This window comes from Solenopsis invicta, chromosome 10 (genome assembly GCF_016802725.1).
Source record: "Solenopsis invicta isolate M01_SB chromosome 10, UNIL_Sinv_3.0, whole genome shotgun sequence".
Classification (NCBI taxonomy): Eukaryota; Metazoa; Arthropoda; class Insecta; order Hymenoptera; family Formicidae; genus Solenopsis; species Solenopsis invicta.
This window is the reverse complement of record NC_052673.1, coordinates 8,652,410-8,678,187: the sequence shown is the minus strand read 5'-3', so window position 1 is coordinate 8,678,187 and position 25,778 is coordinate 8,652,410. Positions and strand designations below refer to the sequence as shown.

Genomic DNA, 25,778 nt, shown 5'->3' with positions numbered 1-25,778 from the left:
TTTAAATTGATACATAAATGTGTGCATGGGTGTGCACACATAAGTTTGTTTTTTCAATAATATTGAAAAAAGTGTTTACAGAAAAAAAGGTGATAAAAAATTACGTTTCAATAGACTAAACGATTATGCATTATTTAAATTTTTGCCTCTTTTTAAAAAAATATTTATATATATAATATAAATACTATGATAATCGTAAAATTAATACCATAATATGCCAAATTAAATTAAATATGTATATATTTACGCTTAACTATGAGTACAGAGCACTATTTCAACTTTTTGACGCTCTTTTTCTTTAATTCAAAAATATGATTTTTGTAAAATATGTATTCTTGTTCTTTTAATTGTGAGTTGAACAAATTTCGTGCACAGTGTTCGAAGAAAGATCTTGGGTAGAGAAAATCGGTCGAATACCGGCGAGTCTGAATGTGCCATACGTCAAAATCAAACGATTCCTATTTATAAGTTTAACGGCGCGGTGAACCAGTGGAGGCTTCGATCGGACACCTGTTCTCATTCAAACAAACGCGAAAAGGCGGCCCGATTATTATTTCAAACTGCAACGCTGCCAGTAAATCGCCAGACATCGTCTCCTGTAAATTCGCGAGTTATACTTGCTTGTATCGTCTTTCAGTCAAAAATCTACGAATGTTAAAAAAAATGTTAAGATTTTAAATGTACGTTTAATTTAGATTGTGAATGAAATTAATAATATTCTGCCAGAAATATTATTTATTCATTGTACTACAAAGTTATTTTTATTGCTATATATCCAATACAATCTTATACATAAGAGAGTTACGATATAAGAAATTAAAATATTTAATGTATTTATATAATTATAAATATGAGGAAAAAATATATATTTTTATTTCTTTATAAAAAAATCCAATTAAATATAGGACTTGTACGTTAAATGAAACGCCTTATAGCCAAATCTTAATGCTGATATTTACTGTGCGATTTTATATACATTTTTAAGTTTGCGAAACTGCGCGCCGAAAAGTCTTCACAGTTGAGCAAGAATTATTAATATTTTAAAAATATAACTTCATAAAAATCAAGACATTTATTCTTACTCTTTCGCTATTTTGAAAGTAAAATGCAACTGCTGGAATATCTGATTTCATTACCATTGAAAAAGCGAGAAGAGAAAGAGAAAACACACAAAAGCGTGTTTGATCAAGCTCTTTCGTTTCGAGCTCATCCCACGTCTGCCACCTCGGCCACATATAGGTCACTGGGTGCCGAGAAGACCCTTTGTCACGCGTGCGCATGTGGGCCCCGAAAGATCTCAAGCCTGAGGAAGTTGTTTCTTCTTTTTCATTCTCTCTTCTTTTTGCTCACGAGCAGAAGAGAAGCGGGCGTTGGAGGAGGTGGAGGAGGATCCGAGTGGAAGGCCGAGTAGGAGGAGGAGTTGCAAGGGCATTAGGCCCCCCGAATACGGAACGATAAAATTCTTACGAAATACCCGCATGTGCAGAGAGCGAAAGGGAAAAGAGGTCCTTCTCTGCGATTGAGCAACTACTAGCTGGAGAATTTGGTGTATGTGTCTCCGAGAAAAAGATTTAACCGTCGAAAACGCGCGTTTTTCACTACTGCTTGTAAACATTTTTTAAATTTTCTATATTCCTCTTTCTTGTACAAGAAGCATCATTTTTATCTATTATATAATACAGTTCTGTTCTTTTTTCGAAGGTATAAGTTCTTATCCAATTTCAATTTTTAATTAACGTATAATATTTTAGTTTAGTTTGTATAGTCCACTCTTATTGATTTTAAATTAATATATCCAAGCTTAAATTGATTTTCAATATTTTACGTTGATATTAATGTTGAATTTGCCTGTTCAAATGAACGAGAGAAACGAATACAAGAAGAGCGCAGTAACGACCGGGCGGAAGTTGAGAATTCTCTCCGAGAGGATTGTCAGCAAACGCTATGATGAGCCATGTCGCGAGATCTCGACGCGTTTGCGCTTCGGAGAAAATATGTATCTTAATGCTATCTTTAATGATTTATTCACGGAGATAAAACAGCGCCACGAGTGCCGGCGCGATTGAGAGGAATGTAACGAATTGAGGTCGAAGCGAAGTGGAAGACGCGAGAAGCGCGAGATGTAAGAGTGTCGAGAGCTTGAAGATGCTGAAGAGCGACACGTATGTATTAATTGAATCGCATTACGTAATTCAACGAGAGATTTCGACAAAGCGTGTTCTCTATAAAAGGAAATCCCAGACATTCTTATTTTACTTGTTGTTGAAGATTTTCTATAATTCAGAACGAACATCGAGCGAAGTACATCTTTTATAATATTTTCTATTGCAATAGCTTGACTTCACTCTAAATTCGAGTGTGTATTTTTGTGTGTAAAATTGTGTAGTTACTTTATGTATTTGTGTGTTACATTTACATATGTAACTTAACGTTGCTGCATGTACGTCTAGGCGTACAAAAAGTACGAAAATAACACAAATGTATAAAAAGTGACTGCACAGTTTTACAATATCGTCGAGAGAATTGGATGAGCAAAATATGGAATAACATTTAATCGGAACAACATATAATCGATATATACAGATTCAATATATTTGCAGGACATATAAATTAGATTTAAATTTATTTACAATCAATATATCTCTGAAGTCGCTGATGATCACGATTCATTACCATTATCTGATAGGGTAATGTTAATCGATGATTTATAAGATGCGAGAGACCGTGAAAATGACATGCGACGACGAGTTGTTAAATATGAAAGTTGATAGTAATTAAAATAAATTCCTCGAATCGAATTGAACGCAACTGTAAATATACATGTAAAATATTTTTTTTTACAAAAGTACAATGGTAAAACGAATTTAATGAGACTTCCTTTTTAATATTTTAAATTTGTTTATATTTTATATTTTTATGTTTATTTATATTTATTATATTTATGTTCATTTGTATATTTTTTATTTAGCGCAATTTTACAATGTATACGATTATTTATGTTTAATACGATTAAATGATATCTATAGACAACCACAGTTATTTACAAATTAATGTTGATATTAATGTTGCTATTTAAAATCAATTTATTTAGAAATATGTTACTCTTTATAGTAACCAGTAAAAATTTGTTGGTAGAACACTACAATTTTTCTACGTATTTCCGGCGTTACGTAATTCTTTCATCAGTAGTCTGTGCTTGTAAAAATATCGAAGTATAATGAAGACTTGGTGTATCATCCGGTGCGTGAAAAATGTGCGAGAAAATTCGTCGTGGGTGGGACGAGCAAGCAAACGGGCGAGAACTAAAAGGTTGTCAATCCCTGTCAAGAGTAATTTTGATAGACGCGTTCACACACCAGAGATCGGTTAAATGCGACCGGACAAGATAATCGGCCTATTTTTCAACATCTAATCGCAGTTGAAAACGCGGCATCGAAAGAGAAAAGGCGTACGGAAACTCTTGAATTTGATCAAGGAGAAATTAAATGTAAACTTGATTAATACACTCTGATTTTTCTACGCATTTCAAAAAAGCATGCATTACGTAATCCACACGAATAGTTTGCGCAAAAGATATTGAAGTATAATAAATATTCATATTTATGTAATTTTGTTTATGTTTGCATACGTTTGTATGTAATTTATATAATTATAATTTATGATTTTTAAATAAATTATTATGATTTATGTATATCATATTATGAATATTATTTATAATGGAGTTTACGTATAAACAAGAAATCTACGCATCTGAAAAGACAGAAAAAAAATACAGAAGAAAATGCAAATGTGCTCATTAAGTGTCGCGCATTTGCATTTGTATCTGGATATTGAAAAATTAACGAACTCGAAAAAATATGTAAAATCATAAAAGAAATATCAACACTAAGATTCAGCTATAATTAAATAAGCTTTAATTAGTTGTGTTTTTACGTATGATTGGTCAATATTTTATTGTTGAAAAAAAATAATGTTTAATTTATTAAACCTTAATTTATATTGTAATAAACAAACACAAACAAATATGTAAAAAAGAATAAACGTTTTAATTCAATTATTAAATTACTATTAAAATTATAAAAAATACATTGTTAATTAAACGGAATTGGCGGAATTCTCACTGCTCGATGAGATCGTCTTCCTGGTATCTTGTTATCGGCAATTCAATTGTACAGGTGCTGTCAAGTCGACTCGGCTTGTAGGCGAGTGTATGTATACGTATCGATCATTGATAGATCACGAAGGTCGTGATCGTATCGATAAGAATCTGCTGTTTCTGACGCGGCTGTGCTATGTCACGCGTCCTATACGATTCTTTACTGGGAAAAAAAGACAAAGATTTATATTCAAGTTTAATTTTAGTATTTATATTTAATATTTTTAAAATGGTTTGATAGCTGTGACATATGAATAATATTATTTACTATAATATGCAGATCAAGAAGTTCTAAATACATTAAGAAGATACTTTTTTACAATTTTGCACAAACACACACACACACGCACACGCACACGCACGCACACGCACACGCACGCACGCACGCACACACACACACACACACACACACACAGAAAATGGTGAAATAATAACTTTTGTTGTAATAAACAAGCATTATATGCAATTGTTGCAAATTTACTCATCGATGGTTTGGAATTATCATAGTTTGCACGCATATGACGTGAACATTTAAATAAAATGCGCGAAATAGGATCACTTTCCAGATAATCGTATTATTCATGTTCGCGATAGCGCGCCAAAACGAAATCGCGTAACTATACCGACATTTTACGCAACGTAATAATAAGCGTCAGTCTTTCTCGGGAATTCCGGGGCACGGAACGAAGCGATAGAGAGCGACATCCTCTCGTTTGCGGTTTTCGCAGGATAATTTATTTTGAGAATTCACGCGGACCTCCGATCTCGGCTTAATTATAGGCCACGCTCTGGAAGGCCCGAAGACTTTAGGGTCGTTCTCGATCTTTATAAATACTTATACACGTGTTTCGTTCGAAGTGCGATTATTGTTTCAATCTTCAGTCTTTGCTTTATGTCGATCATAATAAAGATAAATAAGAAGCAAATTGCCTTTATTACTATTACATTACTATTTCTGATTTTTCATCAAGCCAATATCTTGTTCTTTCTTGAGCTTATTTCAGTCTCCTTCAATCCCTATTTAACGTTTTTTCTCTTAATGTTTTTTATTAATCCGCGGAATGTATCAAAACTAAAATTTTAGGAGTCAACATTTTTTTAATGAGGAATTTGTCCAGAACGTTTTCAGATTTAATAAATATTAATTAAATTTATGTAAATGTAATGACTCAAAAGATAAATAGTGTAGACTGTGTGAAACGCATTTACATATTTCGAAGAAACTTGAAGATTGACTCAATCTTCAAATCTCTTCGAATTTTAATTTTTTTCGTTTCATCAGTTTTTACTAAAGAGCCAAAAATAAAAGCGACAAAATAAAAGCTATAATAAGCAACATTTCCTTTTTATCTTTGAAACATTCAATTACGCGCTTAGCGCGCTTTCAGACTTAATTAGCTTCACGCGACGCCTTTTTGCTGTTTCCCAGGTTAGATAAATGGTGAGAGACCAGCACAAGCCATGTACAATCTAAACGTGAACGTGAATCCCAGTCCGACCGGGGCCGCGGGTTTTCTCGGTGTCACGGCGGCGGCGGCCGAGGTCACGCCAAGGACACCGGAAATCGTAAATTCGCTGATCGCCATGACCAATCCCTTCGAGGGTTACGGCAGCGGTAACGAGAAGGGCATGCGGGATCGTACGGATTCGACCAGCAGTGGTGAACCGAGCCCGCCAAGCGTCCAGCACACCTGTAGTCAGCTTATCAAGGAAGGTAAATGAAGATTACATCATGTCGCTCATTACATTGTGCAAATTATTATATACACGTAAATGTTAATCCCAGTAAGCGAAATTTGCAAATTACTTCTTTGGGAATAAAATCGAGAAGCGATTTCATCTTTTAAGTAATAAATAATTCTCTTAAGAAATAAAGACTTTCTCTTAAATAATCACGAACGAGAATGAAGAAGTCAATTCTATGAATTATAGATGAATATAACGAGAAATAAGATTCTCTCTGAGAAAAATAAAATTCTTTAAGGAGATAATGTTGTTCTCTTTTATTGATTAAATGCGATTGTTTTTACCACATTATTTTTTTAATTGCATTTTTAGATTTGTAAAATGCAAACGATTTTGAATACAGATTACACGAAAATACAATGTTAAATTTTTAGAATTTTAGATTTTAATACTTAATATGAAAGATTAGTGTGCTTGAAAATTTGTGCAGCTACGTGCATGCGATATTGATGTAATAGCATTTAGTGACACATTGATTTCGTAAATTGTATATATGTATTGTACATAAATTGTATGTAAGTCGCTATCGATAAAATTAACGAGCATTCCCTTAAAAGAGATTGAATCGCAAATACATTTTAATATATCATGAAATCTTCACAGAATTATTATTCAAGATTTATTCAAGACTAATTGTAAGATATTCTTTATTCATAAGAAATTAATATAGAGTTGGGTAAGTTAATACTCCTTTAGCTAAAAGTTGAAGTTAATGAATTATAAAATTAATTAATTTAGTTATATTCAAAATTACACGAACAAAAAACCAATTTAATTAAAAGATACATTAAGATTAAATTAAATTAAAGTTTAATTTTGGAAAGTATTATTTAGATTAAATTAGGTAGCTATCATATTTTAAAGTAAATTATAAAAATGGATCATCAAATATTTTATTACTTTATTTGTAAATAAAGTTCATGTGACAAAAAAATATAATTTTTATTAAAATGTATTTTTTATAATTCAAAAATGTATACTCTTTTTTATAGATAAATTTTTAATGTAAAATAAAATTAGGTCAAAGTTCGCGTTTTGAAAATAACTGTTTGAAATTAGAAATTAGTCAATTAAAATTAGCTAAATTAAAAGTTGATAACTTTTTAACTTTATTATTTAACTTTTCACTTTCCACTACTCAACTCTGAATAAATAATACAAAACAGCGTGTACATACATGTGAGAATATTGATTATTTAAGAGCCTTGTATTTATCAAATTGCTATATTTCATTATAATAAATGCATTTATTATATAAAATTTATTATATTATATAATATATTTATTGTAATATTGATTTGGCTTACCATTCAACAAGTATCACATTTAATTATCAATTTTATAATCTTTCTCTAATAAAGAAAATACGTATTTTTTCTCTCGCTTTATATTTTTTTAAGTATTTATTTTTGCTAAATCTCGGATAAGATCAGATTGTAAGCAAATATTAATTTTTTATAACACGCCAACTGAGAAGAGTACTGAGGTCTAAGCTAGATTTGCACTCATTGCACCCACTTTATTCACATTTAACAAATGTCAATGACAATATAGTAGTTCACATTCGCTAATATAACGTGCGTCTCTTTCTCTTCCCTCTTTATTTTTTTACCTTTTTGTCTTCACTATGCACGGTGCAACGCATTAAATCGCAAATCCTGTTCCTTTCAAATTACAGATTACGCAAGACACGCATACACGCAAAGGTGGATCGTTATCGTAATTGCCTCTGCGATTTTGCTCGTGCACCGGTTGCCCCGATCTATTGTACTAATCGCCAAATTAATTAAATGAAATTCTTTTAATTGACTCTCGATATGCGGGATATAGAACAACGTTGGTGTAAAGTGAGGCGCTTTGATAATTTAATGGATTACATGTCGCGATCGCTGACGCAAATAATCCTTAATTATCACGATTTAATCTCTCGAAGGTCACGAGAGTGTCCTTCTACCGCGTGGAAATGTTAGCGATCACTGTCATTTTCTATGGCAATAATACATTGTGCGTTCCAACATTTTTGAGTCCATTCTCCGGAAGTCTGTAATTTATTATGACATTAAGGAATACATATATGTGAAATAAAACAATTACATTCGCGCAATCTGTGCGATCTGTATATTTTTATAATGAATATGATACTCGAGTTATTGTACAGTTATATTTATCACGTAAACACCACAGTTTTATTTTTAACAACGCTATTAATACTAGAACCATCTATGATTAATTTGAAAAGGAATTAAAGGAAAAAGTAATTTGATCAATCATTTTTTTTGTAACAAGAAATGTAATGAGAGTGAAAAAAATGCATTATTATAAACTTGAATAATTTTGGTAGAAAATTGTAAATCAGTTATTTTGACTGTTTTAGTAATTTTTGTTAATATTTTGATGATACTAATAAAAAATCTTGCCCCTTTTAAAATTAAAATCATATTATCACTTAATTAAGAACCAGAGTTAATTTTAATAAACTTGTATTTGATGAGAAATAGCAAGAGGAAGGTGCTCCACCTTTTTCTACAGCGTCTAACTAGTATTTCATTTTTTTGGGATAATCCCAACGGATTCACATTCTCCGCATATTGCGAGTGATGGCTGTTTTGGCCTTGGCGATGTACCTGAGGGCAAAATTAATCAATGGAAATTAATTAAACTCTCCTTTGGACAGGGCTGAAGCTAACGCTGCAGACGAAGAGGCGGGCGAACAGTAGTGGCGACGACGGCAAGAAGAAGACGAGGAAAGAGGACGGCAGCGGCGCCGACGACGAGGAAGAGGACGAGGCGAGCAACAACAACAAGATTGGCGTAAGTAAATCTTTGCATTTTTCTTAAATTATTCTCTTCTTAGAATCAACTTCACCTAGATTTTTTTTGAGAACTTATTGGTAAGAATTGTCACTTTTCATACTCATACTTAACCCTCTGTGTCTATTAATTTTTCAACTTGATTATGTAAATTATAATTAATTGTAAGTAACATGAAAATAAAGAATTATTAGTTATATCTTTGGATTCTTTATGAGAGTTTGAAAAAGTAAAAATTATCATACTTTCGTATCAATAATTGCTATTAATATTAAAATTGCAAATTATAATTTAATTAAAAATATTTAATAAAATGAAATTGATTTGGACTATAAAGGGTTGAAATTCCAGATTCTGTAAAAGAGAATTTCTTATTTTTTAGGATTTGTATGTAGTTGGTGGCTTGTAAATAATAAATAAAGTTTTATGATTACCTTTTTTTTCTCTGAACTTTATTTCCTATTCCTCTCCTTTATTAATGCTAATATAAATATTCAGGGATTAATAGAATAAGAAAAAGATATTACGCTGTATTATGATAAAAAAATAATAGAATTTATAATTTTGATTTAAAATTTAAAAGAAGAAACTACATACAACATTCGAATAATTAATTAAACAGTTTCTTCAAACCTTTTTATTGGGAGAAATTCTTTCAATAAATTTCAATTTTAAAAGAGAATCCCTGAATCTTTTCGGGTTTTGACTTTTCAGAAAAGTGACAATTCTGCTCACTAAAAATGAAACCAAAGAATTTGCAAGTAATTTAAAAGTATAAGTTAACAAACACAAATTCGTATAATTTGTGGAAAAAAATTAAATTAACTAAAATTTTAATTATCCTTCTTAAATTATAAATTATACATGTTTTACACATATAAAAGATTTTAAATTATTATTCGATTTTGATAACATTCCGATGTTAAACCTGTTCCTTTCAATTGCATTTTTCACATTCTGTACTTTCTTTTTCACACTTTTCTTCAGAATCTCACATATATGACTGTTTTATTTTAATTTTTCTTATTTGTTAAATAGCGGTACAAGTTTATAATTACAAAAAATATTGCATATTAGTAATTTTGAACAAGAAAACGCAAAAATGCAGTTAAAGCGAGTAACAAAACAATAAATTAAATGAAATATCATAGCGACTCGACTCTATCTTGACAATTCTGGCGGTAGCCTAGAGACGTCTCTTAATCCCAGACCAGACTACGAATCCTTTCGATTCTTCTTATGTCCTTGACTGCTGTTGCGATTATTCGCATGCGCGAATAAATTAATTCCGACAGGCGCTGTGTCGAGCCATTTCGGCAGTTTCGGCATTCGCGAATTTGCATGCTGTGCACAGAATCGTTTGTTTACGGCACGAAGTGCAAGCTGCTAAAATTAGCGAAATCTTGAAAGCGCGAAGAAGTAACGCGGTTGTATGTTAATCGCTAAACGGATCACGCGTTTGTAGTCGCTATAAGAAAATTATACCTTTTTTTTATTTTTCAAACATTTCCCTTTCTATTATGTCGCGTTTTTCGGCAGATTTAACGCTACTGATATTACTACCTTAAATATAGAATAACGAATATCGTATAAAACTTTGTAATAAAGTTTCACGCTTTTATATTTCGTTTTTGAGTAATACATAAGCATAATATCGACATTTATCATTCTGTGAAAAATTGTAGGCTTTTCAAATTTGGAATTTTTTTTTCAAACTATGTGATTATTAAGAAACACCGGGATGTGATTTAACGTATAAATAGAGTCACAATGAGTAAAATGTGACGTGATGAATAAAATGTAATAAGATCGTGTTGTTCGGAAATGCATTGTAACATCATAACATTATACTTGCGCATTTCCTTATTTGAAAATCACTCCGAGTTTTGATTAGCGCCTCCATATCTATCTTTGCTAATGCTTGCTAATGTGCGCGAAAGTGCAACGAGCGGCGAACAATTAGCGTCTTCTCTCAAACAATTTATCCGTCGTTATTATTCGATAATCGACGGATTTTTACAGAAAATATTTGTGCAATTTTCAAAATTACAAGAGCTTTCAGTTTTAGATTCAGACATTGAAACTCACATCTAAATTTTTTAATAGCGAGATTCGCAACATACCAAAAAATTTTCCAACTTCTCCTTTTCACATCCCAAAATCAAAAAAAAAGTTTTGCTTCTTGAAAGTATAAAATCTCCTAACGACAACAATAAAGGTCCAAGAAATCTTGCTTTTCTAAAAGAAATAAGTAGAAGAAACAATTAATGTGTCCACAGTTGTTTCTTGCAAATTGGAAGAAATTCAAAATTGTTTCCCGTATAACTCCTTCAAGACATCCTCCTTTCGACATCTCGAAATCTGAGGACTTCAACATCTCAGGATCTTCAAAGCCTGCTTTTTACACACATATCAAGGTCGAGATTTTAAAAATTTCAAATCCGAAGAATCAAAATGCAATTTCCTTGAAAAAAAAAAAAAAAAATAACAATAGTTATAGTTGAAGATATACCCAAGAAATTTCCTTGTTTTCTCGAAAGGAAGCGGAACACATCAGGATAAAAAAATGCGGAAATCCTTGTCGTTTGCAGCTGACGGCGGAGGATGAGGAGCGGCGCCGGCGGCGACGCGAGCGCAACAAGATCGCGGCGACCAAGTGCCGGCTGAAGAAGCGCGAGAAAACGGTGATCCTCGTGCAGGAATCCGAAATCCTCGAGACCCAAAACCACGACCTGAAGTCCCAGATACAAGAGCTGGAGACCCAAAGGCGCAGGCTGGTCGATATGCTGAGCCTCCACGGTCCGACCTGCTTGAAGCAGGGCGTGGACGCAACGTCGTATCAGCAGTTCGCCGAGCCCCTTCATCTGCCCACCTACCAGGACAATTTTGTGCCACAGCAACCCCCGCCGGCCCTGAATCAGCCGCAGAACTGCGTCTCCGAGTATCCGGTGAAGGTCGAAGAGTACGAGACCGATTTCTACCGGCAGAGTAGCCCATTCGTGCCGACAACATCGGATGCCGGTTGCACGGTTTAGCGAAACGGCGAAAATCGTTTTTCTTCGCCATCTCGAGGGAGGGAGGATCGCCGAGAAGCCCGGAATGCGTGTAATTGAAGGTTCTTGGAGTATTTGAGATGGTTTCACCAACGTTAATTCAATTTCACGATACAGAACTTTCGAAGATGTCTAAAAGATATTTAAGGAACATATTTTCATAAAAAAGATATGTTGTTCCACAGACACATGGATCAATGTTAACAAAGATTGAAAATTATATGATGAACGTTAATTAACGTTGGTGAAAGTGACTCTTCGCGCAAATCCAATCTTATATAAATATTTTTAATTTTTATGCAATTCAGCTTTTTTATCGCCTTCGTGCTAGCGGAATAAATCTTTGTTATAAAATTTCAATTGTAAGTTGAAAGTCCTGAGAAAACGTTCGAAAGAAATTTTTTATATTTAATATAAATATATTTCATTATATATTCTATTCACATATTTTATATAGTTTGCATATCAGAATTTTAGTATACGTTTTATAAATTTTAATTATTAATTATTAATTGATGTAGAATATATAGAGAAACGTTTTATTTTTGAATTGTGTATATTTTGAGTATTATGCCTTGCTCGATAAAATGATTGACGTCGAGTTGCCAATAACGGCAGGATTATATGCATTCCATGTACAAGGTATCGGAGAACTGAGAGAAAGTGATTTCGTTGATTGCCTTTAATTTTTTATTTCGTTGATTGTTTTATTTCGTTGATTTTTTTAATTCTCTTAACCCTTTAGTTTTCTAAACGAGCCATCCGAGCTTCTCACCGTTCGTCTCTCCCGATCGTATAAGTCCGTAGCTTGTAAGTCGATTATTATTAAACCGCGAACAATGATTTTTATCTTTCGTCTTCCTTCTCATCCATCGATCTTTCCTTCCCCTTTCTTTTCGTTTCATTTTATCCTTTTCCCTTTTTTTTCTAACGAACTCTTGTTATACTCGAAATACGTTCAACGTAGAGAACGCTTGAAGACATTCCTTCGTAATAACCGTACTGTGACATTCTCTTATAAGGCCTTTAATTAATAATATAATTGATAATGTAAGATAAAAACGGATTGTCCAACGATGCTCACTTTTTTTACACAAATTATTATTGCTATTATTTAAAATATCTAATAAAAGTTATTAAAATGCAATATATCAATAGAAAAGTTTTGTTCATGATTCAAAATATTATTGATTTTAATTATGTTAATTATAGATTAATTTTTGTATTCTTTCGAATTTTTTTATTCTTTTGACTGATTTATAATTTCTGTTAACTAAAAAGATTGCTTCTCTTTCTATTAGTAATAACGACAAGACTTTGAAAGAGTCCGCTTTTATTTTTTTCAGTGAGTTCAGACAAGCGAATACATTATCTTCTTTGTTTATTTCCTTTTTATACTTGTCGCGCCGATGTAAAAAACTAGTGAGACGAGTAAGCATCGTTAAGAGATATTTCGTCGTTAACTAATAAGCGAAAATCGAGACACCGCGTCGAACATTTTGACGACAATTGGAGAGAATTATTTTCAAATCGCTTTAAAGTCACACTTTTCGAAAAAAAACATTGGAAAATTTCAAGATTCTCGATATAGAACTTAATATGTGAAAAATTTGTTCGAGATTAATTTTGGAGTCCTAGAAAAGAATCTTTTTTATATTTGTTTAATAATAAGTGGAAAACCCCTATTTAAGAAAGGGTTTGAAACGTTTTGAAAATGAGTCCTTTAATTTCACGAAGTGCGTGTCTCGGATTTGCGAGACAGTGAGAAAAGAGAGTACATGCGAGTACCCCGGTGTAAGTAATTTAAGTCTTCTCTATCATTGATATTGATTATCAAGGAGTCGATAACCTGTTCAGAGGATACTTATAATTATACAAATAATAATTATACAAGAATGATATTTAATATTATATATGTACGCATATATTTTATACAAATGCATATTTTATATATATATGAAATCCATGTATATATATATATATATATAAATTATATATGTGAATTATTCATATATGTATAAAATGCGTAAGTAATTGCATAAATAAATGCACGCCATTAACAATTAATGAACACTTAACTACATGACGATTATTAAATATTAGAATCGTTGGAAAATCGAAAATTACGTGCCTAACGACATACCTCAATTTAGTTTTGTTTTACTTCCCCACAGTGCGTTTGCAAATTGAGATTATTGGTTAATTTCTTGGGTGCCGTTGTCAATTTTTATATGAAAGCTTACACAAATATATATTTACAAAAGCATGGAAATGCCAAAGAAAACTGCGAGAAAGCATGACGTAATATGTTTTGTATTTCTATAATAATTGTTACAAGTTGAGCAAATTCTATATGTTCAATTCTATTTTTTTTTTAGAATTACTTCCCTATAAGCACACAATATTCCTAGAATATTATAGGAATGTTATTAAAAATTAAAATAATATTCCGAGAATACATCTTTTAATATTATAGGAATATGGTATTAATATTATATGTCTACTTTATATAATATTTATGATACATTATTTATTTATTTCTGTGAAATGTTATGAAAATATTTTATGACTATTATTTTTGTTTAAAAATTAATGTGAATTATTGTACATAAAATATTCATAAACTTTATAATTATTACACTTAAAAATTATAATATCCTCGATAATTTAAAATATTAAAATAAATCATATTAATTACTTTTAATATAATATTCATATAATATTATGAGGAGTAGACATATAATCACTTATTATTAATATTAAATATTTCAGGAATATTATTTAATATTTAAATAATAATATGCGCTTATAGGGTTAATATCTTCAGATGGAAAACACGAATTTTATTTTAAATATATTTTTTCCCTACAATGATTGAAGTATATTTTTCCTACAATTATACAAATCTATTTCTAATTTCTATCTTAAAATAATTTTGAATCACTTGAAAGATTTCTGCGTATGATTTTATTTTTTAATTGGCAAACACACTTTGGGCTACGCTTATAAGATGATTTCTCACGTAATGAAAGTTAGTCTGATCGTTAGCGGAATGCTGTAATTATATTAATTAACGAAGAAAAACGCTTATACAAATCCGCGGACTAAACGATGACTTTTCCTCTCTTCGGAGTGTTGCTACAAATTGATAAAATAATTCTTGATAATTGTATGAAATCCGAAAAACTTTTCCAGCGCTTCGCGAGTAAAGCAAAGCGGGACAAAGTCTTCCGCGTTTTCTCCTCTCTTTTTCTTCGATAATATACGACATACGGAATTTACAAAATCATGTAAAATCCAAGTATGACTTTTGATTTGTAAATCGCAAGAGAGAGCGTATGGCATACATGCCAATATCACACAACAGCGTGAATGGTGCTAGAAATATTACCTTCTTTTTATAGAATTTTTATCAAGTTGCCAGAACAGAGTATTTAATAGTTTATGTGCCCTTAGGGGGAACAATAAATTTCTATCTATCTATATTTAATAGTTTAATGTTTATTAAATGTCAGATTAGAAGATATTTTACTTCAAAATTAAGTAAAAGTAACATTTTAAGTTAATGTTTCATAGCTCCAACGTTAAGAACTTTATTAAAAGCGCTTCGATAAATTTACATTTGCGATTCTAAATAGCCCGTTCTGTTATTCGAATACTGCCAATACTAAGATCCCAGATATCGTGGCTTCTAGTATCTAAGGACTCATTAATTTCTTTTTTTATCAGTAAACCAAGAAATTCTTTTCTTTTAGAAGTTAAGCGCCGTTTTTTGAAGCAATGTTAAATTGCGAAATAGTAAAAAGAAAAAACTGCGTGGCAGATTTTTACAAGATTATTATATATTTTACGTACATTACTCAGTACCTGGCTATAATTTTCCATGCAATGTGGCCGTTTTTCTCGCAAATTTTTTTCTGGTTAAAACACTTTGCGCGAACGAGACAGATAAACGGCCGACAAAATTTTAATCGTTATAAACTGAGGAAAAATTTTATTCTTTAAATAAAAGTGTCTTTAATACTAAAAAAATGACCCCGAACTTTCTTATAAAAATCCCTTTTTTATATTTAAATTTTATTTAGAAATTTTGATTTGAATTAAAATACAAATTTCGTTATAAAATAAACCTAATTAATACCTAAAAAATTATAAAAATATTGATTTTATAGTTTTTTGTATTTTTAAATAAGAGACTGTTGCAATTGTATTTTTTCTGTACATGTATGGTCAAAATATTGTAACAATCTTTCTCTTCAATTTTTTAAAAACCTTTATTTTTTATAGAATGCATAATTAGTAAAAAAATATCCGATCTTTTAGATAACTATTTTATTATAAAACTCATATTATACACACGTCTCTCTCATCTATCTCACTCGCAAACTCAATTCAGTACAGCAGATACATTTTTATAAATAAGAGCAAGAAGGACATGCAACAACAGAAATAGTCTTATCGAAACCTTATCAATTATTTCCTTAAGAATATTGATGAAAATTTTCAGGGATTAATTTTATGAGCCTCTGAAAATAAAAAAAACGTATATTTAAATATATACCTAAATAATTAAAAATGAGATAACAATTTTACAAATACTTACACAATGATATTGTTGATTGGAATATGGATTAATTTAACAAAGAATCCTATGAAGCCCATTATACAGAAACCAATTGCAGTAGCAATAGCGATCTTCTGAAATTCTGTAATGCATAAAAGGTGAATTGTGTGTGACCAATCATTAGATCCTTATATATATATATATATAGCATAATCAAAATTAAATTACCTTTACGATCTGGCTTGGTGCATCTTTTAACAAGCCGGATGCTATCCTTAGCAAACTGACGGCCAGGTTCAGTGAGCTTCTTGATTTGATCCATAGCGATTGAGAGACTGCAAAAGAAGTTACTTTAGAACAATTTCAAAAGTATCCATGTTCATTTTCTAATTCTGAGGATAAGAAAAAATTAAGTAAATTAAATCGAGATTAAAATTAATCTACATTGATAAAAATAAACAGTAATTAATCAAATAAGTATCTAGATACATTTCAATCTTTCAATTTTCAGACATTCTGTGGGTTTCCATATTGAGCAACAATTGTCATATGATATTTTGTAATAATACTTTAATAGGTCTGTTCTTTTAGATAAACCGTATTATACTTTCTGTGTACAAAATAAAATAATTAGCTAAAGAAAGAAAGGAAGAAATTGAGAAATTAAGTTAATAATGAAAAGTTTAATTACAAATAGTAAATCTACTATTACATTTGTGTCAAAAACAATGCATGAAAGATACTTTACGCAGCATACGAGATACCTTTACACTTTGACACAGTAAATAAAATCTATTGTGAGAACCTTCAAGTTTTACATATGCAAGTAAGAAAAGTATCGATCGACTATTTCGTACAGCACTGTCAGATTCACGCTACAATACTTTGGTTCACTAATAACGATGTCAAAGATGCATTCTTGGACATCGATATGACAAATGAAATTTGGGTTATGTGAAGAAACGTGAATCTTTACACAATACAAATCGCACAATACAAATATTGCTCTCGCCAGAGAAGAATAAAACCCATACGCAAAAATAATCGAATGAGACAGAAACACGAGATACTCACGTCACGCGTTACACACGAGCACACCGCACGAAACGCGAAACGTCGCTTTTAATGAATGCTTTGCTTCGATGCCCTGCGCAATGCGCGAGTACTCAAAACGCTACGTGGACAGTGCGCTGTCAGAACGTCACTTCCTCACGATTGATGCTGGCAGTGGTCGCTGGCATCGAAGCGCCGCGGCGCCACGATGCGAGAGTTTTAAACAACAGCGATGCGATTGCTCAATCGATATCATTGCGGGGAGCTCGAAGGGTATTTAATAACAAATTTCAACTCGGGCGCACAGATTTCAACTGAAAAAAAATGAAACATTTCAGAAAGATTTCGAAATATGCAAGTTATTTATTCATTGATTTCATATTTTATCAGCATATTTCAAATATGTTTTTAGAATAACAAAGCTGTCTGTTCTTGCTCTTAAAATCTTGTAGAAGTATTAATTGCTTAAAAATCTGAAATCGTTTTGAAATATTGCTGATCGTAATTCATTAAATATAATAAATTTAAACACTATTTCTGAAGTAATTAATTTTAAAACTCTTATAAATTTAAAATACTTGAGCACTTTGAATTTATTATATTCAGGGTATTGCAAGTGTATTGAAAAGTTATAATAAAAATTATATATTATACAGGGTGATTATTAATAACTGTTCTCACTTTTTACCATAGGAGCATGCATTTGTAATTTTTAATATAATAATATGTTAGAAATACGTATCCGTCGGTAAATCATGCTCCTATGGTAAAACATAAAAACAGTCATTAATAATCAGCCTATATAAAATATTAATAGTGTTTTTATTTATTATTTATAATCTGATTAAGGGAGTGTATGCACCCAGGAAGGTCAAAAAAATCGATTTTTTGATTATTTCATATTTATAATGTTTAATATTTCGAGAATATCTGGTGAAAATTTCAAATCAAAATTCTGAAAAATGATAAAGTTATAGCCCTGATAGCACATTGGCGCGCCGTTGAGATATCGAGATTGGACCACGGCCGGTTTCTTCGGTTTCGTGTCTAATACCTCAGTAAAGACGCATTATTGGAGTGCTGTGTTGGTTATATAGCTATACTCAGAATAGCAATAAAAGTTTTAACAATATAATTTGGAAAATAGTCTCAAAAACAATTTGCACAGCGGTGCTATTACAATAGAAATTGCTGCAGACATAGCTGCTTGTATATTCAATGATGGTATAACTTCAATATTACAAATAGTGAGCACTATGGGCATTTCTTTCTGATCGAATGCACACCAATGTGCTACACGCGAAGATGATCGCCGCATAGCGCAAGCCGAAGTACACGCACAGGAACAGACGAAAGAAGCGCGAATACGTCATCGACAACAAAATTTAGACGATATGTGCATAGCATTTATTGCAGAGGACTTGTACTATGGCCCTGGAATTGACGACTCTGTGGAAGTTAAACCAATTTTTGCATGTTTTCTTTACAAAAACATATGTTGAATATTCAAACGCGTTTTTTTTCAAAACATTTTTTAAACTAGTACCAGAAATATCTCGACAACCACTGAACCGATTTGCTTGAAATTTATACTGGCTATTCTACACATGATTATCTATCGCGTATTGAAGGGGTTTTTTTAGACCTCTTAGTTTTTTGGGTGGCGCGAGAAAACGAACGAATTTTGCCTTGAAAATCGCAACTTTAAGTTTAAACGCCCGCCATTTTGTCAAAAAATGATATTTTTGAAATCGGCCCCAATACGCCAAAGATATTATTATATATTTTAAAATTTTATAAACATTTTTTGTTTTAGTGGATTTTTGGCGAAGGTACACCTGGTACCGTTTTGGGCAATTTTTTCAGGGCTGCCTCTTTACGACACCATATCTCTGTCATTTTGCGCAATTTTTTAATAAAAAAAATCATGAAGTTTCTTTAAAATATATATTTTGAACTAAAAAAAACCCAATTTGGTAACTCCAACAGTTTCCAAAAAAAAAAATTCTAGAAAATTGTCACTTTGGCCTCCTGGGTGTATATGCTCCCTTAAGCGTTTAGAAAATCCCTAATAGATTTCGCCGTAAATTGGTACCTAATAAGATGCCAGAGCCTTTTTATTATGTATATAATAAATTTATTAAATCACAAATAGCATCTTTTGTTTTTTTCTTTTTTTCTGAGTACTATGAACGTCATAAATCGGGTCATACGACGTCTTAAAGACGTTTTTTTTTTGTTGCGATAGTAAAACGTCTTTTGAATTTGATATAATTCGCAAGGTCATAGTAGATGGTCCGTCTTATTAACGTTGAGTTGATAACGATAAACGCGGGTGCGAGCATATTCGGAAGTGATATCACCAATAATTTGATACGAAGAATAATATGATACTGATTCTTTTAGTCACACTCTTCTTTCTTCTCAGTCCATTTTAGATTAAATATTTTTATTATTATTTATATTTAAAAGTCTACATGTTAAAATGTATAGTAAAATAAATGGCATAAAATTAAACTAAAAAGTAAAATTAAAATTAAACATGATTTTGGTACTTTATATATTTTCAATTTCAAATATAAAATATTCCGTTTAATGTAATTATGTTTTTTTCTATTGCACAGATAGATCTAAAATAAATAATAGAGATAAACATGGTATAAGAAGGTGGGAAAGTCAAAGGAATATATAACTCATTAAAATTAAAAATTGGTCCGGTAATATTATTTTTCGTTGATAATAAAATTATGCGTTTCCGATGTATGTTCCACAGTTAAATAATTTGCATTGGTGGACCTGAAAAGAACTGTCTGATAGTTCTGAAATAATGTGTAGAAACTATCGGTTCGTTACTTATGTTATTCCGCCAGCAATGTTTTTTTAATAAAACTAACAAATGCATTAATAAGGCAACGTACGAAACATGAAACTATAAAGATCTCAAACAAGATATTTAAAATAATTGGAATAATTTTCGCTATATTATTGTACGCAACAAAAAAATTTTAGCTTTACTGATTTATATCGCATATATTTATTTTTATTTATACATTACAAGTTTTGTCTGTTATCAATATTTTCGTATTGAAAATTCAATAACATTGTTCAATGTGGATGAGAAACCAAGTGGCACCTAGCCATTTGTGAAACCATTTGTAACAATAGTCTATCATTAGTGTAATGACATAAATTACATTTTCATGTTAGATAAGCGGGGATGCACTTATAAATTTAGGTGCAAAGATCTCACACGATATCGTTAATATCTGCGTGAAAATCGTGGAAGCAACATGACGCGAATCACTGTCTTTCCGTTATTATGTGTTCTGTGCATAACGTCCTCCTTTGCCTTCGTTTTCGAGGATTGTGGTAAGTTGGTACTCTAATAAGTTTGAAGAACTTTACCGTCAGAAGCTCAGTTATTATTTTCTTTATCAAGACTGCTCATTAATTTAATATGTTAATTATACTAATTAAAATAAACAAGACTAATAAAAGTTATTTGTCTATCATTTATTCGATAATTTTTGCATTGCCTATAAAATAAATTTTGTTATTCTTATATTCAAAATAATTTAATATGTTAATATTTTTATATCTTGAATTATGATCCAGACAGCATATTATATCCAAAATTGAAACATTAGAGACGTTTTCGAAACGACTTAGAAATATTTTTAAGTCACGATATTAAAGAATATCTTTAACCTTGAAACACACACTGTGCTATTAGCAGAATCAATTTTTGCTTTCGTGATATTCCAGAAAAATTTTAAATTTTATTTAATTTCAAAGCGGATTTTTAAATACGAAAGCTTAGAAAAAAAATTCCTGATAATTCAGAACGTTGCAGGACGACAGTCACTTTTTTCTTCTGTACTTATTACTTCGCAATTGTCAGACTTTTGTCATTAAAATCCATTTTAATCTTTGATTTCACTGAGTCAGAATAAGATATCTTTTATTTTTTGTTATAGAATGTGCAATAAAGAAATAATTTTATAACATTCTATATATTTGATTATCTGTTCTTTATATTTGACTTTTTTTTATTAAACTTATGGACTTTTTAAAGCAAAAAATGTTATTTTTCACACAGAGTTCATTTATTAAAATTAATCGTTAATTTTCACTTAAGAAAAAGAATTAAGTGAATATAAATAAAATTAATTTGGTAAATAGCAAGCGATATATAAGAATCTTATGAAATCGTTTGAAGAAGCATTAGTGTTTGTAACGTATTATCAATTAATTTGCGTAGCGTTAATTATAAATTAGAGGAGGAATATTTGCACAATAAAGACCTTATAAATTAAGAATGTAATACCGGAAGCTATTAGTATTACACATTAAGCTATTTAATTATATATACTTTAGATGTTTGTTTGAGTGTACATAATAACGTTGCAGTAGTTAGCTAACATGCAATTGTTATTACTGTAATTACAGCAAATCAGCAATATAAAGATAGTATCTTTATGTGATGCGGATGTTTGTGTAATCATTAATAAATCGAATTAAATTAAATTGAATTAAATTAAATTCACGTGTTGAATAAACATTTATAAATCTTATTTAACAATAAATTTACGTATAATGTTTACGTATAAATCATTTATTTGTGACAGTGTATAATTGCAAATTTTAAATTATTACTATACTACCCATTTTAGGTTCGGAAATAGGCAAGATGGTGGAACTTTCAATTTCAAGCTGCACCGATATGACTGCTGAGAAATGCGTATTTACTCGTGGCTCCGACGTAAATGTAAACATGAAATTTTCAGCAAGTTAGTAAAACAAATGTATTTTAATTATATTTTATATAGATCTTTTTTTAACGTTAGAAAAAGTTTTATATCTACGAGAAGAGTCATTGTTGATACGTAGATAGTTATCGATAGATAGTTATTGATTCAAAATTATATCTTATTTACAATTTTTAATAAAAAGTTTACAATATTAATGCAATAATTTTATTTATAGAATATTAATTAAATTGTATTAATATTAAATAAATTAAAAAAAAACTCTAAAAATTGTCAAAAAGAAAAGATTTTCTGTGCATTGCTTAGCGCTACTACTTTCATCAGTCCTTTGTCTACTCCTTTTTGGTCATATTAATATATATTTTTTACAGGCAAAGATGTCTCGGAAGTTACAGCGCTTGCATTTGGCGTGATGATGGAAGTGCCTATACCTTTTCCTTTAGAAAAACCTAAAATATGCAGTGATCCGAGTTCTGGAGTCAGTTGTCCGTTAAAGAAAGATCAGGAATATCAGTACAAATCTTCATTCGCTGTGGAGAAGAAAACTCCTCCGGTAAATTCTTTTTAAACCACATTTATAGTTTTACAAACTCGGAAAAAATTGGTTTTTTTCAATTTTTTCAAAGGGTAGAAAAATTTATTGGAAAAATTTATTTGTGTTTGTAAAACATTTGCTTTTTTCTGTAAAGAAAATGATCATGTATATTTAACTTAAATTAAATATAGTTAATATGTTATACCCCAGACAATACAAAAGTCTGAAAAATGTTATAGACGCCCAAAAAATAAGAAATATTTTCTCCTTTTGTGTTGTCAAAGATATTAAATATCTTCAAAGAATTACAATTAATACAGATTAAAGATAGTTAAAAATAATATAACGTTACCAAAATATTTTGTAAAGATGACTTTGATACACTTTTCAAAATTTAAAAATTTTTATAGTGGTCTAATATTTACTGCAGATACAGAGAAACGTGATTTATTAATTGTAGATCACGATTTTTCGTGACACTAATAAATATGATTATGCTATAAAATTGAAAATTGAAAATTATTTACGTTTTATTATACCATAATGGTAGTCTCATATAGTACCAAAGTCTATCCTATATTACGATATATGATTTCTTAATCCAGCTTACAATATTTATTTTCTATATATTGTAACATGCGATATTTATTTTCAGTCCGTGAGATGGACCAAACATAGAAAAAAAATACAAATTTTAATAAAAATGAGATTACATAACTTCCTGGATCGCATTAGTATGATGGACATTAAAAATTAGATAACTTATCATTTACATAGCAAGAACAGTACATTTTTGTAAAAAATCAATTTTTGGTAAAACCGTATTTTTTAATAAATTGTTGTCTATATAGTGACTTGAAAAAAGCGGTTTTTTTAAATTACAATCGTATTGTCAATCTGTTTTCCTTTGACTTCTTAATATATATTAAATCTACATTTGATTATATACTTTTTTACAAATTTTTTATTATATTTATTTTGTTATATACATATATGTAGATTATTTAAACATATATACATATATAAAATGTAATATTATGTTTACAAAATTACGCGCGCGCATTTGTGTGTGTCATGTGTGTAGAGAGGAGAAGAAGGTATTATGGTTATTGTGGTATTACGTCTAACTCAATTATCTCCGTTATTAGGTTACGAATTCTAATAATTCCTTATGGAATTATTCGTATTAGTAACTCATTGTTTTCTAATGGCACTAATATGCCAGTACACAATATAATAAGTGCCAATTGTTATTTAACTTTATTAAAAATTAGACATTTTTACTTTTGAGAGCGCGCACTTTGAAATTTTTTCAAGGTACATTTTAGCACTTAATTATACATAGGTACTTCCCTTGTTTTTAAACTTGAGCTCATTATCACACGAATGTGTGTACACTGCTCGAGTGTTTTTTTGTTATTTAATTTTTTATTTGGCTGTACACATTTTGAATTGTGCAATATGCAAAGTTAAACAATAACATGAGGTTTTATTAATATGGTTTTTTAAGCAAAATTTTCGTATAGAAATATTTTTTTAATAAATCGATTTTGTTATTGATATAGAAGACAGTGTTCAGAAACATTGAAGATATCATTTTATACTTGTTATTTAATATCAATCTTTTTACGCTCTTATCAATAAACAATAAATAATATAAAGCCGAGAACGAGCTATTCTTTGGTTTTTCGAATTACAATTTAGCATAGTTATGCGCTCAGGTAGAAATTTATATTTAAGTATAGTAATTGGACATTAGAAATGTAAATTAATGCGGTTGAAGAATGACAAGTACGTCCGAAACGTTCAGCTAACTGTATCTTGGTTGTTAAGATTAAACTAAATTGTAATTCAAAAAATCAAAGAATAGCTCGTTCTCCACCTTATATCATTTATTGTTATTAAATGTTAAACAGGGATAAAATAATATTTCTATTATTATCTCTAAGCCCGTATAAAAAAAGATGTCTTTTAGATTTTTGAAAGATATCTTGCAATGTCTTATGTCTTAATTTTTAAAACGTTTTGATAAGACATCTTTAGCGATTTAAAAGATATCTTACGCAACATGTTGAGATATATACATCTTCTAGAAATATCTTAAAGATATCTTTAACAAGTGGATATCTAAAAGACTTTAATGATTTCAGGAAAGTTTCTGAACTCAAAAAAATTCTAAAAGATTGAAAATTAAAAATATATTTAGTTTTGTAACAAAATGCTGTATTTTTAAACTGGACCGGTTTTATTTTTGTGCTAGCAATATTACCACCACTTTCTTTTTCTTTAACCAATTACGCAGTGCGTCACATTTTTATAAATCACGTTCTAAGTAATAAATATTTCATTACTTTTAGTCTTAAATATGTTACACAACACTTTGATGAATATAATCGTTCAAGTTTCAATATAAAATATTGATTATAAACAAAGTTGTTTGATAAAATTCAAACTCGGATACCACATTATTATCCTCTTCTCCTATTGTATATACAATGTATATTAGTTTTAAAATATTATTATGTTATCACTAAATCATTTTCATTTTTTTTAGGTGAGTATTGAAGTTATGTGGGAATTTAGAAGCGAGAATGACGAAAAAATTCTGTGCGTAAAATTCCCGGTGAAGATTCAATAAGCCTAAGGATGTAGCTGGCACTTTTGCATGAACTATGACAAATTGTTAGACTCACAATCAGATGTCCAAGTGAACAACGTTACCTACATTAGTTTCTAAATAATAAACCTCGCTGTACACATTTTCAACACACATGTCGATGCAAGCTTTACTGATTAATAAAATTGTTATAATAAAAACAAACATTGAAATAATAAATAATTAAACAAAATTTTTAATAACATTTGCATTTTTTTTTAATACTTGATAGATAATTCTTTTAATCTTATTTAAGTTTATTCTTGAAGATACAGAACATTCCAAGGTGATTTATACATTTTCTTTTACTATTTTTATTATTGGAAATATGCTCTAAGAAAAATTTTTCTGCCGATGTTTTATGTTCCAAAATACACAAGAAAATTGTTTAGTTTATTTCAACATTGTTTTAATATCGCAATTGTTATTATTTTT

The 25,778-nt window shown here is 30.1% G+C and overlaps 3 protein-coding genes across 4 annotated transcripts in view; 2 read left to right on the top strand and 1 right to left on the bottom strand.

Moving 5' to 3' along the window:
- The window catches only part of LOC105197299 (activating transcription factor 3), a 29,263-nt gene extending 15,374 nt beyond the window's left edge, over window positions 1-13,889 (top strand). The window contains exons 2-4 of one of the 2 annotated variants that reach the window (XM_011163598.3): window positions 5,586-5,870; window positions 8,577-8,713; window positions 11,305-13,889. In XM_011163598.3, the coding sequence (XP_011161900.1) occupies window positions 5,618-5,870; window positions 8,577-8,713; window positions 11,305-11,748 (834 nt within the window). In that variant the 5' untranslated portion in view covers window positions 5,586-5,617 and the 3' untranslated portion in view covers window positions 11,749-13,889. Of the gene's footprint in view, window positions 1-5,585; window positions 5,871-8,576; window positions 8,714-11,253 lie in introns of both variants that reach the window. The other variant, XM_011163597.3, reaches the window with a different exon arrangement.
- Window positions 13,890-16,026: 2,137 nt separating this feature from the next.
- Window positions 16,027-17,572, bottom strand: LOC105197298 (protein transport protein Sec61 subunit gamma). Its single transcript, XM_011163596.3, has 4 exons — window positions 17,405-17,572; window positions 16,559-16,665; window positions 16,370-16,472; window positions 16,027-16,292 (listed from the first exon to the last, which is right to left on the bottom strand). The coding sequence occupies exons 2-4, from the start codon at window positions 16,650-16,652 to the stop codon at window positions 16,283-16,285; spliced, it is 207 nt and encodes a 68-aa protein (XP_011161898.1). The 5' UTR covers window positions 16,653-16,665; window positions 17,405-17,572; the 3' UTR covers window positions 16,027-16,282.
- A 3,028-nt stretch (window positions 17,573-20,600) lies between these two features.
- LOC105197297 (NPC intracellular cholesterol transporter 2 homolog a) lies at window positions 20,601-25,546 on the top strand. The gene is made up of 4 exons (XM_011163595.3): window positions 20,601-20,752; window positions 22,057-22,173; window positions 22,524-22,705; window positions 25,242-25,546. The coding sequence occupies exons 1-4, from the start codon at window positions 20,674-20,676 to the stop codon at window positions 25,323-25,325; spliced, it is 462 nt and encodes a 153-aa protein (XP_011161897.1). The 5' UTR covers window positions 20,601-20,673; the 3' UTR covers window positions 25,326-25,546.
- Window positions 25,547-25,778: the final 232 nt, after the last annotated feature.